The 14365-nt window shown below is 42.0% G+C and overlaps 1 protein-coding gene across 1 annotated transcript in view; it reads left to right on the top strand.

Moving 5' to 3' along the window:
- The first annotated feature begins 7218 nt into the window (after nt 1–7218).
- IPO7 (importin 7) overlaps nt 7219–14365 on the top strand; it is a 39765-nt gene continuing 32618 nt past the window's right edge. The window contains exon 1 of the mRNA XM_082192961.1: nt 7219–7317. Coding sequence (XP_082049087.1) covers nt 7234–7317 — 84 coding nt within the window. The 5' untranslated portion in view covers nt 7219–7233. The remainder of the gene's footprint in view (nt 7318–14365) is intronic.

Below are 14365 nucleotides of genomic sequence, written 5' to 3'. Positions count from 1 at the left end.
CAGTAGAACCTCGGTTGTCGAACGTAATCCATTCCGGAAGACTGTTTGACTTCCGAAACATTCGACAACTGAGGTGCAATTGCCGGTCGGCAAAGTCAATGGAGCAAAAATTTTAAAAACTCTCAGGAAGCAGTTTGACTTCCGAAAAACGTTCGAAAACAGAAGCATTCACTTCCTGGTAGTTTGCATTTGGGTTCTGAATTGTTTGGCTACCAAAGCGTTCAACAACTGTGGTTCCACTATAGTGGATTTAGGTATGCAGACAGATACCCCACCATGAGAGTCCCCCAAATCTTCACACTAGAGCTAAAGCAGATATCAAGGACCTTCTCGCTGAACAACTGTTTCTTTTGGAACTACAGTGGTGCCTTGCAAGACAAAATTAATTCGTTCCGCGATTTTTTTCGTCTAGCGAATTTTTCGTCTTGCGAAGCACGAAATCCCATAGGAATGCATTGAAATTCAATTAATGCGTTCCTATGGTCAAAAAAAGCCCAAACAAAGCCAAATTTGGTACAACAAGAGTTTATTAAGTGCTCTTTAAAGTCACACAAACTGTAAAGAGCATTTCAAAAATTGAAGGAACAATAAATTAAGTTTCTAAACATGACAGAAAAACATTTAAAAATCAACAAAGTGTACAGTACATTTTCTAAGACTCTGGGGGACAACTCAAAGAAGGTACCTCTACCACTCTTCGCTTCTTGCTGAAGAACCTGTCCATGGTCTGCTGCTTCATCCGCCTTTTCAGCACCTCCCTGAAAGACGACATGACCCTCGTATCAAAAGTGTTTGCAAGGTCACGTGTCAGGTCCTTGTCAGGGTGGTGGCGCTGTGCAAAAGCCTGCACATCTTTCCACTTCTGGCAAATGTCCCTCAGTTCTTTGGAGACCTGCTGTGGAACGTAGCCCTCCGTCGTCACAACCTCCAGGAACTCCGCTGCAAAGTCTTCAGCCACAGGAACATCAGAACTGGCAGCCTCTCCATGCCTGACCATGCTGTGGATTCCAGATCTTGTCTTGAACCGGTCAAACCAGCCTCTGCTTGCCTTGAAGACTTCTGGCTCGCCTAAGGTTCCTGGCTGTTCCCGGACGAGGTCTGCGTGCAAGGCCTTGGCCTTCTCACAAATGACGGCCTCAGTCACTGTGTCCCCTGCACGCTGCTTCTCTTCTAACCAGATGAGCAGCAACTTCTCCACCTCCTCCAGAACAGCTGGGCAGTTCTTCACGATCCTGGTGACTCCCTTGGCTGCATCAGTCACAAGGATCTTCTCCCTCATCTTCAGGATGGCCCCGATGGTCGATGGATTCCTCCCGTACTCCCTGGCGAGGTCTGTCACACGCATTCCACCGTCGTGCTTCCAGATGATCTCCTTCTTCATTTCCAGCGTAACCTTCACCTTCTTCCCCTCGCCGGCCTCTGCAGCAGCAGTCTTCTTGGGTCCCATGGCAGCACAGCTCCTACCTTCGCAACCCCCCCCCCGAAAAAAAAATCAGTGCTTCACATCCAAAAAATTCAAAAGCACCCAGCCACCCACCACACAGAAATTCAAACCCATATTTTAAAAAAAAAAACCAGCAGAGTGGCCCAATGGTCACAGAAAATCAGAAAAATTCAGAAAAAAAACCACACAAGCTTCCAGATTCTTGCAAACCCCTCCTCAACTGTTCCCCCAGCCACCCACCACACAGAAATTCAAACCCAGATTTAAAAAAAACAAAAAACAGCAGAGTGGCCCAATGCTCACAAAAAATCATAAAAATGCAGAAAAAAACACACAAGCTTCCAGATTCTTGAATTCCAAACACCCCAACCCAAAATCCAAAAAACCCCCCAAAAAAGTTTTAAAAGTTTAACTTACCAAATGGCTGCAAAAGAAGTTTTGGAAAAGCTTCAAAAATCACCAAAGTCTTCAAAAACCTCAAAAAAGGCTACCACACTGCATGCTATAAGTTGCTCCTCGAAGTAAAGTCACAACTGCACCTCTTCAAGCAATGCACCCTGGGTATTAATGGTTTTAAGAAAAAGGAAACAAACTTGCAAGACGTTTTCGTCTTGCAAAGCAAGCCCATAGGGAAATTCATCTTGCGAAGCAGCTCAAAAAACGCAAAACCCTTTCGTCTAGCGAGTTTTTCGTCTTGCGAGGCATTCGTCTTGCGGGGCACCACTGTATTGTTAGATCTTTCAGTGCCCATTTAACACATTATTAAATACAATGACTATAGTGGTATGGGCACTTCCAGCTACAGTTCTGTAAACTGTTAGCTGTGAACACACCCCACTAGGCTCTACAAACAAAGTTGTGATTAAATTAAACGTGAAAAGTGACATACGCTGTGTATAAAAGTTTCTCTGCCTAATACTACCTTGTAGCAAATTAGATCAGACTTGGTAATTGGGTCTTCTGTTATTTAAGACTGTATCTTTGTTACGGTATACCAAACAGAAATGAAAGTACAAGCTGAAAGACTTAACAGCTTCAGCACATGTTATAGTTGACGATTCAGTCTGAAGTGATTGTTTTCAGTGGTATCAATGTTCCAGGAATAAGTTCTAATCTAAAGTAATCTTAAACTATAAATTTTACTTCAGTAAAATAGATCACCAAGAGATTTACTATCTGATCCTCAAGCAAACTGAATGAAAATGTAAACCAGTTTAATCCCTATTGCGATAATTAAGATTTCCACTTGCTACCCTTTTCCTGGCTATGCTTCTATATTTTTAACAGCACCACCATCACCAGAATATCTGATCCTGCAGGAAGCCATGAGCAGTGGCGTAGTGTGGGTTGTCAGCACCCAGGGCAAGGCAAGTAATTTGCGCCCCCTAAACCGTAGATTTGCGCCCCCTAACCCTAACCCCCAGATGTTGCACCCGGTGCAGCCAGCCCCCCCTGCACCCCCCACGCTACGCCACTGGCCATGAGGCCCTTTCATGGCATGACACTATGTAGTTGGAATAGTGGCATTGAATTATGCCGCTTGAAAGGACCAGTGAAACAAAGGCATTTCAGGTACGTGTCATTCTTGGCATAGATAGGAGAAAGTGGGATGCATGATCAGGCCTCTAATTCAACTAATTAAACTGAAAATGAGTTTCCCCACTACATTTTGATATCTCAGTGAAATGTATCTGTCTGGTTCAAAAGATCAACATTTTGAGTTACAACTCAAGGGTAGAAAACAGGTTTTTTCTCTTGCAGAACCTTCCTACAAAATTTTCAGGCTTCCTCAAACTCGGCCCTCCAGATGTTTTTGAGACTATAATTCCCATCATCCCTGGCCACTGGTCCTGCTAGCTAGGGATCATGGGAGTTGTAGGCCAAAAACATCTGGAGGGCCAAGATTGAGGAAGCCTGCTACAAATGTTAAATTATTGAAAGGTATTTCTGTAGAGACAAGATAAAATCAGCAAGGGTTTAAAAATGGAGTTTGCAGCTAAAAGGCTGCATTCTAAATTATCTGTAAATTCCACTTTTCTTTATTATTTAAGAATCATTTTGATGTATAAACACACTAGTTCAAAATAAATAAAATTGCATTATGCAGTTATGATAGATTAATATATGCCCTTATTAATTTGTCTCTGCTTTTTTATTTATTATGCTATTTCTCCACACTTTAATTCCCTTATTTCCTCTACTTGAACTTTCTTCCTTTGATAGTCTGAAGTTTATTTTCCATTGTAAAAGAGCACTATAGTTACATATGAATTATCACTAGCAGAATACTCCCAACACTTGATGGAGCATTTCTTATAATGAGATTAGTAAACAGAACTAGCCCAAAGGTCTGTCCTGGAAAGCACATAGTGTCACTTACAGCAGTTAATGTGAGGATGAAAAGCCACTGTGGATTTAGCTGCTAAACAGGATTAGTGTTTTATTTGGGAGGGTGGTGTGGAGATTACGAGTACTGCACTAATTTCACCCCACAAGCAACAATCTGCATGAAATCTGTGCATTCATCTTGAACACTGCAGGTCAGATATTTATTTTGATCTGGATATTTTAACTTTGGTTCCCAGCAGAACCGTGATGGTTTCTTGCAGTTGAAGAAAGAGAAATAACCACAAACCCTCAACTATGTGCTATCAGAATTCACTAGAACTAATCTCAAAAGTAGAACTTTTGAAGATACAGTACGTGGCTAGACACAAACCAATATGTTGCCTCAACACTTGAATGACCTCTGGCAAAGAATTTTTTATGTTTATTTTATTTATTTAAATTAATAATAATAATAATTTTATCATTTAGAATTTTATCACCTGCTCTGATCCTTTTAAGATGACTTTTGAAGGACTCAGGGTATTCTTAAAAAAACATACTTTTTGGGTGGTCCCCCTAACATCTTTAGTTACTACAAGAAACATCATGATTATATCCAAAATTACTTACAAGGTTTGTGAATGTAAATATTATTATTATTATTATTATTATTATTATTATTATTATTAATAATAATAATAATAATAATGTTGTTTAGTTGTTTAGTCGTGTCCGACTCTTTGTGACCCCATGGACCAGAGCACGCCAGGCACTCCTGTCTTCCACTGCCTCCTGCAGTTTGGTCAAACTCATGTTGATAAATAAATACAATAAAAATATTATTAACCTAACATTATCAAGGTGGTAAATATTAAAATGAACAATAAAAGAGGTTTCACACAGGTGTTCTGGAAGGTGTTATCTTTTCTTGTACGTACTGTATATTTTATGTGTAAGGATCACAAAGGAGTAATAGGCAGAGTAACATATCAGGAGACTTTGAGAGGCTAACTATGGTTGGGTCGGAGGAGTAAAGAGGCAGGAAGGGATACAGACAGGAAGAAGGGCAGAGAGATAGGCTGTTAGTGTCAAGGACAAATACGGTAATTTACAGAACTGGAAGTGCATAGGGAGGATACTCAATGTATAGACGTGGAAGTGGAGTGTTTCATAAGAACTCGTTTCCAAATTAGTGGAGAGTGAGATTGTGCACACCACACCTCCACACAATGAAGATTTTGGGTTTCATCTTCTTTGTCATAAAAGGGGTAGATTTCACAACATGGTATAGGTAGATGCAAGGTGACTTCTCAAAAGAGTGAATAAGATAGATTTCTATATGATTTGAACAATAACTAATTTTCTATGTTTAAATGATCTGAAAATACTGTTTGTATTAATTGTTCCAGATTTATTTATCTATGGTGTAATTATACCAAAGCAAAGCAATTTACATATAATAATATTCTGTTCTATACTATAATAATTTCCTACCTATACTTTCACATTCATTACATACTTCCTCTGTCTCTTTCATCTTTCATCATGCTGTTTCTCCCCAGGCTCTCATTGTCTTGGTTCCTCCCTCCTTGCATTAGTCTGTTGACTGTTTAAAGTTCATCTAAGTGTTGACTCATCGCTTGCAAAAGACTTGCCTACTTCCAACTCTTAACTGGTGAGACTCTGAGTAGCAGGCAGTCCTATTCAAACTGAAAATATTGTAGGAGATTATTCTGGCAGCAGATTTTACATATTAAACTGACCTGAATGAATAATTTTTGAATATATTAAGATTGTTTTAGAAAATGTACATCATGAACCCCAGAGATTAGAGTTATGTGCTACAAGAGGCTCCCCTGATGTATGGATTAGGAGGTCTGCAGCTCCAAAACTTTAACGGAAGAAATCTTGGGAGGACTGTACTGAGGCACATCGGAAGTTCATGTGCAGCTCTGTCTCTCTTTCCATTTCATTTGCTCTTGAAATGATGGAACAAGCCAAGGTTCATAACCCAACAACAAACCATGGCTTATGACTGTTGTTTGTTAGGAAGAAACAAACCATGGTAAAGCTAAACAAACCATGTTTTGTTTGTTGCAGGCAAACCATGCAAAAGAGAAACTAGGTCATGTTCTGCTAATTTCAGATGAATTATCTGCAAATATCTTTTGAAGCAAAGCCTTAAATAAAATTAGCAATCAATATAATCTACAATGGTTGGAAGGCCAGATTTCTAATTAAGTTAGGTACAGGTTGAGGGGTAGTAAGACTTATTTCACTGAATTAGCTGCTGGAAGTGATCTCAGGGGTGGAGAACCTCTGGCCCACAGGCCTCTCCATTTTGGCCTGTGAGGCCATTTCTGCCAAGCTGTGAGTGCCTGTGTGTGTGTGTGTGTGTGTGTGTGTATATATATATATACACACACACACACACACACACACACACATATGTATGTGTATATGCCCGCACAGATCAGCTGACTGCCAGGCATTGCAAAGCCCCTTTTAAAGTGCCCCCAAAGCCCCCTATTAGCTAATGGTTAGGCCTTATAGAATATTCTGAAAGGCAATGTGCACTCTGTCTGATTGACATGAGGAAGGCCCTGCCCACCTATCAAATTTGGCCCGCAGAAGGTGCAGGACATAATGATTTGGCCTGCAGGCTCCAGCTTGACTGGATCTTTTCTTGGGAGAATAAGGGTATAACAGGTCAAAAGGGCTGCAAATCAGTAGGATGAGCGTTGGGGTGAATTTGATTACCCAAGACTATAAAACCATGAATATGTACTTGGGCATAGCCATAAAAACACTATAGGATTAATATAGTGGTGATTGATGACGTTAATAGCTTGTGTTTGCATATATGCGGCCAGTGTTCAATACCACACATGGATGCTGACGGTTGGTTGTCCAACGTTACAGCAGTAGAAAACGCGGGCGGACAGAAAACCCAAGGAAGAAGCAGAGCGTTCCAAGGCTCGGTCCATCACTTTTTGCTGCCTCTTAGCACCCTCCTTCGCATCTGCCTTATCCGAAAACATACAAGGGAGAGTCGTTTATATTTGCACTAATGGAACCAGTGAAAGCACTATGTTTCCTGATCCTTATTCTACACACGTAGCATCCACACGTTACACGTTGTCCTCGTTTCCCCCCTCTGCACGGCCAATGCTTGCGCCACCCCCGTTTGAGTGGCATACGGGGGCCTGGGAGGAAGCGCTCCGAACGGACTACAATTCCCGTGATGCCCGGCAGCGGCGGCGGCGGCAAGAGCCGAGCGGAAGGCGTCGGGCCTCCCAGCGGCCGCGAGCAGCAGCTCTATCCGGGGCCTTGGCGCGTCTCCTCCTTTCGCGCCGCCGGCTGCCGCTGTGGAGCGGCGGGTCCATGTGCGCATCGAGCGGCGCTGCTGCCCCTGCTCTCCTCCGCGTCGCCTCGCCTCGCCGGGCCTCGACCCTCCCGCCATGGATCCCAACACCATCATCGAGGCCCTGCGGGGCACCATGGACTCCACGCTGCGGGAGACGGCCGAGAGGCAGCTCAACGAGGTGAGCGGCCAAGGCGCCAGCGCGGCCCGGCCCGGGGCGGGAGCGGAGCGCGCCAACAGGGGCAACCCCGCGACCAGGCCGGGCGGCGGGCGGGCGGGCGGCAGGAGGCAGCCCTAGGCCCGCGGGCGCCGACGGAGGGCAGATGGGGCGTGGGAGCCGAGGAACAGCCATGCGGGGCCGGGCGGGGTGAGGGGAAGGCTACGTGCGCGGTGGGTCTGGCGAGGGGAAGGGAGCCTGGCGGGGGGAGCCCTGTGAAGGGTACAAGGGAGGTCACCTCCAAGCTCCGGAGTGAAGGGAAACTTGGCCGGAGGGGGGGTGAAACTGGGTTGTCGCGCGTGTCACTTTCCCCGTTCACACGCACACGCGGAGGGGCTGCTGCGGGAGGAGGCCGGTGGCAGCAGGAGAGCCGCCCCGCCGCGCCGAGCTGCCTTGTGCGAAACGTGGGCAGGAAGAGGGAAGTAGGCGGCGTGGAGGGAGAGCGGAGAGGCCTTGCTGAAGAAGTGTGGACGGGCCGGAAGGGAAGGCCTTGCCCGTGGTCGGCCCCGCTGTCAGGCCGCCTTCGCGCTCCCTCCAGCATTGTCCTCAGGCACATGGCAGCCTCCTCCACCCCGGGGGGAAGCGTGGCAGGGGCTGAAGCCGCTCAAGTGCCGCCGCCGCCGCCTCTGGGCAACGAGGCAGGAGCGCCCGATCGTGGCACCTACGGAGTTTTTAAACTGCCCCTTTCGAAAAGTGGGTTTTTAAAGCGGTAGCCTAGGATGCTGTTAGCCCATATATGGGCGCAACTTCTGAGTTTTTAGGTTAGGCAAGCTGAAAGGAGGTTGGTGGGTAATAGAGCCCTGTAAGAGATCTGAGACGGTCTAGTGATCGGAAGGGAAAGCCTGTTAAGGCTTTTGGAATTAAATGGTTCCATAAGTAATGCAGCACACAGACTTCAGCACCGAACTGTCAGCTTGACTGCAGGTTAGCGAACTTCGTAACTCAGAAACTGCATTTGGGACAGTTTCTGGGCTCCTTTCTGTTCAGGTTCTTCCTTGAGACTTGAAATCTAGTTAGGCCAGAGAAACTTACTCTTTACCAAAACAAGTCTTCTCAAATAATTCCTAAGGAGTTAGTATAAATGCTATAGTTACTCATAAACTAGTTAACATGCTTCTCAAATTGAAAGGAGTAACAAAACATCAGTATGATGCTGTGTGTTTGAGTGAACAGCTGATGGACTTTCTAATGGCATTTCAAACTACAGTATTTTTATTAAAAGAATAAAAACTAACTAGATGCTAATGTTTGGTATAATTTCAAAAACGTGGTGCCTGCTTTGAAAAGTGTGGTGTTCTTTTAAACAGACAACTTCCAAACATAGCCTGAAAGCTTTGAGGCTGCAGAAAGCAGCAGGAGAACGGTGGACGAGACTGTTTTCGGCACATGGTTTGTGGGACTTTCTTGCACACCATGCTTTCCCTTGGTTTTCCATCGATTAAGCTAACTGAAGATGAATGTACACTACTGAAACATTTGAAAGACCTACATTTTAAAAATTAGAATGAAAGGAGGCTTCATATAGACAGTAAAATTATTCCCAAATGGGCTATCTCCTCATATATTTGTATGGCTGACTGACTAATACCTTATCTGAATTGACTTGGGCCTATGTGGCAACAGTCACATAATTGAGTATGATAGTACTCTTCCAGTGGCAGCTTATATTATATTGCTGACAGTAGGAGAGTCTGCTATGCTTTTCATATTCTTTGGTTTGCAATAGGTCATTTGGCCTGTACTACACACATGGTTCAGAACAGATGTAGGTGATTTATGATAAGGTAAATCACTCTTTCTGGAAAGGTAGAATGGCGATACCTGAGTCACCATAGGTAATAATGGTTTTAGAACCCAGAAAGTGTAGGAAGTGACATCACTATGGAGGTATAAAAGAGACATACTTATTGACCAATTAAGACTGGGGCTTGGACTTGTCAACAGATGTGGTCTTGTCAACATAGATGTGGTCATGTAGCCTGCAGTGTTGAAAATGAAATGATTGTGTCATGGCTTCAAGAGGAATTGGGGAAAGCTGCTTTTCTAGGTCTATTTTTATATTGTGGTTTTAAAATTACTGCTGTTTGCGAACAAACATGTTCAGTCTATTTATCTACATAGGTTAAAAAAAGTACACCTTCCAATGTTCCATCATATTTTGCTTGTGGCATGAAACTGAATTAATAAACTAACAGTTGCATACAGTTCTGGGAAATATGCTAATATGTGGCTAATATGCAACATTTTGGGTTTCTTGAACAAAAGTAATATACACATTAATATTGTAGTATCAAAAAGATCACTAGTATGGCCGCTACACAACTTGTGATAAGCAGAAATTTGGAATTATGATCATGTTCAGCGTAAGTGCAAAATATGCTTAGAGCTTGAAGCTTTTGCCAGAGGAAATATTGTGATCCAGTTGAGTGAAATACTGCATTAGAAGTGGTACCAGTTCACTTAATGGTCTAGACTTGCTTTCTGTGCATTGAAACATGATATTATATTGTAAGCTTTAATCAGACTTGCATTATATCATTTTGAAAGCACAGCCCATAGTTTTCCTGGCATATGTTTAAATAGCAAAGCCCTCGCCTCTTGTCTGAGCTCTATAGGTAATGGCAAAATGTTAACAACATTGTTCTTCAAATGTAGGTCTTTTATATACAGTAAATGCACGTTCAGGGTTTTTATCCTGATAAATAATGCCAATAAAAAGATTACAGAGAAGTACTATGTATACAGGTTGAAACTTTTTATCATTTTTCTCATGTAGATATTAAAAAAAAAATTTTGGAAACTTTCTTGTCATTTGATTTTTTTATTCTCAAAGTTGTGAGATGTCCATCAATATAGGTAAATAAAAAGACTTGTGTATATTGTGCATGCTTTGTTCAATAAGTCTTATTCTGAAAAATGTGCATTGACCCTAGACTAGAGCTTTGTTCATATATTAGGTCATTTATTGTTATAAGTAATTCATTCAGTATTTAATGATATTAATAGGTTCTAACTATGGTGCTTGTGGACCTTTCAGTTATGCTTATATGTGGTAAAACGAAACTCCAATATGCTCTTAGTAAGGGTAACTAGGTAGCTGATCACGTACAATGAAGGGTTCAGTTACCTTATTCATCTTAGTCTTAAAAATGGGCTTTCATCTGCTGCTTAACATAGGAAAACTGTATAGGAAGCAGTCTTATATCATGCAACAGTGTTAGTCCATCTAGTTCAATCTTGTATCACAGGCTGACAGTAGCGCTCTGGGTTTCAGTTGAGACTCTTTCCTGGCCATACAGTGGTGCCTCGCAAGACGAAAATAATCCGTTCCGCGAGTCTCTTCGTCTAGCGGTTTTTTCCTCTTGCGAAGCAACCCTTTTAGCGGTTTAGCGGCTATTAAAGGCTTAGCGGCTAAAAGGCTATTAGCGGCTTAGAAAAAGGGGGGGGGAAGCGAAAAAAATAGCAAGACTCGCAAGATGTTTTCGTCTTGCGAAGCAAGCCTGTAGGAAAATTCGTCTTGCGAAGTGCATCGAAAAACGGAAAACCCTTTCGTCTAGTGGGTTTTTCGTCTTGCGAGGCATTCGTCTTGCGGGGCACCACTGTACTTGGTAACATCAAGAAATGAGTATGGGACCTTTTTCATGCAAAGCATGTTCCCTAATACTGAACCACAGGCCTTCACTAAACAGCCCTTTATATATGATTGGAGTAGATGTCATGTCATCACATCACATTTGAGCAAAATAAAATTATAAGGTGAAATTCAGCAATGCACACCTGCTTGTGCTGTATGACTTCATTTCCTCTCCCCCCCCTTGTGCTCCCATAATTTGTTCTGGAGGGTTCCCCAAGTACTTTTCAAGTAGATCTTGAGGGCAGGAGTGGGAGGAGAGGCTTGTGACATCTTTTTGCATCAGCAGAAGTGCATTTTTGGGCTCTGACAGTGTTGGATGCAACTCATAATCAGTTTACAGCTGGCCAGCAACAACTGAGCAGTAGACAGTTGCAGCTGGAATGTCCATTGCTGGACTGGTTGCACTTTGGTTGAAAACCATATATCAAGTATTGGACTTGAATGAGGAAAATTACCACTCTGCCATTAATGCTTGACTGAAGGCCACTATATATCAGTTTAATGTATATCATTCTTGTTGTAAATCACTTTGAGGTTTTCTGCAGTCAGTAGTTATACTGTATAAGTTTTATGAAATACATACATACATATATCATGGAGTTGTGAGGTTAAAATGCTGTCCTGGGTTCTTTAGTGGAAGTGTGAGAGATAAATGCAATAGGTAGCTAAACAGATGTGCCATACATAAGTCTCAAAGTTTAGGATGTGGAAAATCTGTGACCCTTGAGCTTCCATCATCCCCAACCATTATGGCCATTGGTCAGGGATAATGGGAGTTGTAGTCCAGCAAGATCTTGAGGTTCACAGGCTCCCCACCCTGGTTTAAGATTATTGATGAAGTGCATAGTGGTGCACTGTGAATAGCGGTCTTATTTAAATATAACTTATATTACAACCTCACATGTGTCTGCCTATTCAGACATTATCCTCATTGAGTTCAGCAGAACTTATTTGTAAGTAAGTGTTGAGAATTGCTCTTCAATTTTCAAGATTCATATAGTTGGTGTGTGCCTTTTGTTGGCAATTGAATGCTAATTTTTGCATATTGTGTAGAGTCCTACAATGTAAGGAATCTAGAGCACATTACTTTCTGAGAGCTACTGGATTTCTCCAGTGTAATGTGTCCTCCTAGTCCTAGTCTAAAGAAGAAAAGCTTCGGTGATAGAGAGCAGAGGTTTCTTAACCCCTCCTCCTCCTCCTCCCTTCTAGCTTATCTCCAGCCTCCACAAAATGTTGGGCTAGTGCCAGCTGTCAAAACTGCCTTTATATGTACTGCCACAGCCTAGTTTCCTACTGGGAGACAGTAAACACCATCCTTCTTCATTGGGTCCTAGACTCCCTCCTGTCCTGCTAGTGGCTGGATAGAATTTAATCTTGTTTTAAATGTTTATGCCTATTTTGCTGTTTGTTTGGGTTTTTTGTTTTTGTTTTTTGCTTGCCTGGTGAAATGTTAGTGTGGAAGAAAGAGAGGTCACTATTAATTCTTCCACAAACTTCAGAAGAATACCTAGCAAGCAATTATACATTTGCTTTGGTTTTCCAGATTTCTTCAAACTAGAAAAAGAAAATGCTTATTAGTAGTAATCCCTCTGATTTCTAGTTGAAGAATGCATCCTAATAATCTCATTCCTCTTTCCCCTATCTTCAGACATTCTAACCCTTTTAAAGGTTTTGGAGGTCTGTGTTAAGAAGTAAATAATGACTTGAAGTGATTACTGCCATCAAAAGATGCCAAAATAGAACATTTAAAAATCTGTTGTAGTTTTTTGTTGCTTAGTTAAAATGTCAGTAAACCATGGCAACTAAAAGTGGTGATAATGGTTCTTTTAGTTTTTTGTAGTATCCCACCTTCTATTATCTACAGGAACATATTAATAACACTTACTTTACCATTCTCTTTATAAAAGAAGTTTAGTTGAAATGCCTTTTCCTTGAAATATTCTTATAGCTTAAGTGACTTGCTTGTATGTTACCAAATTATGATAAATATTTTTAGATTGCCTGTGATTGAGCTTCATTTTTATTTTATTTTTAGGAAGCCGGTTTGTTATAGCTATTATGTTGGTGTAAAATTGGAATGACCCAGAGTGAGCAAAGTGGTTTGTGTGGCTTAAGCTTTGCTTAAAACATTAAATATGATCTTACATAACTTTTGAGTAAGTGAACTTTGATAAGAAATAATACTTAAAAATGTGTTTAGTTCCTGAAAGAGTAGTGTAACATGCGGTAGAGTGGTAAGAACAACTCTGTTAATAAGGTTGCATAGCAAACATAGATTTTAGAAATGTCACTGGATTCCTTGGCTCTTAAACAACTAGGAAGTCATGCCCATGACACAGCATTTTGAGGACAAGGCAGGGTGTTTTATCTTGTTTACTCTTAAACAAGATAAATAGGCTTTCTTTAAAATGTTAGATATTTTTCAGTTAGTTTCAGGTTCTTCCGCACGCATGTGAATAACAATGCAATATGAAATGGCAAGTCTTAGGAAGTAGCTTCCCTCCATTGTTACCATACTGTATTAACCTATTTGAAGGACTTGAATATGTAGGATTTATTCGTGCCTTCAGACATCATTGCATTTCAGTTCTGGTTCTTGTCAGTAATAGCAAACCAAGAAGTACAATACAGGTAACTTCTTATACAAGGGTTCGGTTCCAGGGGTCCATGCATATACACAAAAATGTGTAAAGCCAGGAACCCCTGGAACCAAGCCCCCTGCAATGTGGAGGACTGCTTGCCCAGCTTTGGGAACCCTCCCGCTTCCTTTGCAAAGTCATTTAAGTGCTTGCCCTGCTTTGGGAGTGAGGAGGGAGGGCTCTAGATCCCTTCCAGAGACCACATGCCTCCTTCCCAAACTTATCCACTAGATGCTGCCAGACAGGTGGGTGGGTGGGTGGGTGGAAATAAATAAATAAATGGATAGTGCTTTTCCTCTGCCCTCCGTTTATTATTTATTCCTTCCCCACTCGTGCAAAGCTTATAAGTTAAATAAATGTAAGATGCAAGTTACCTGTGTAGTAAACTAAGAAGTGTTTTTAAAACTTAGCATAACACGAGCTTTTGCATGGAAGGGTTTTATAAGAGAAGCTTCACTATCTTCTCTGTTGATGAACTGAGACAATTGGGTTGCATTATGATGTAATTTGTGCCACACCAGTGATAAGCCACAATTTGTTCAAGTCTTTCTCTTTTAGATTGTGAGAATAAAAGGCTGGTATAAAGGAAGGAAAGCATACACAAATGTGGCAATTTGAAATGCTGCTGGACACTTGTATTACAGCAGCTGTTCTGAGGATGCTTAATAAGCAGCACGTGGAAGGAAGAAGGCGAAAGAGTGAAAAATGGGACAATGAGAAAGAAAACCTTGAAAAATTA

The sequence above is a fragment of the Podarcis vaucheri genome (genome assembly GCF_965113315.1).
Source record: "Podarcis vaucheri genome assembly, chromosome: 1".
Lineage (NCBI taxonomy): Eukaryota > Metazoa > Chordata > Lepidosauria > Squamata > Lacertidae > Podarcis > Podarcis vaucheri.
Note: the sequence above shows the minus strand (reverse complement) of the source record. Positions and strands in the feature narration are given on the sequence as shown.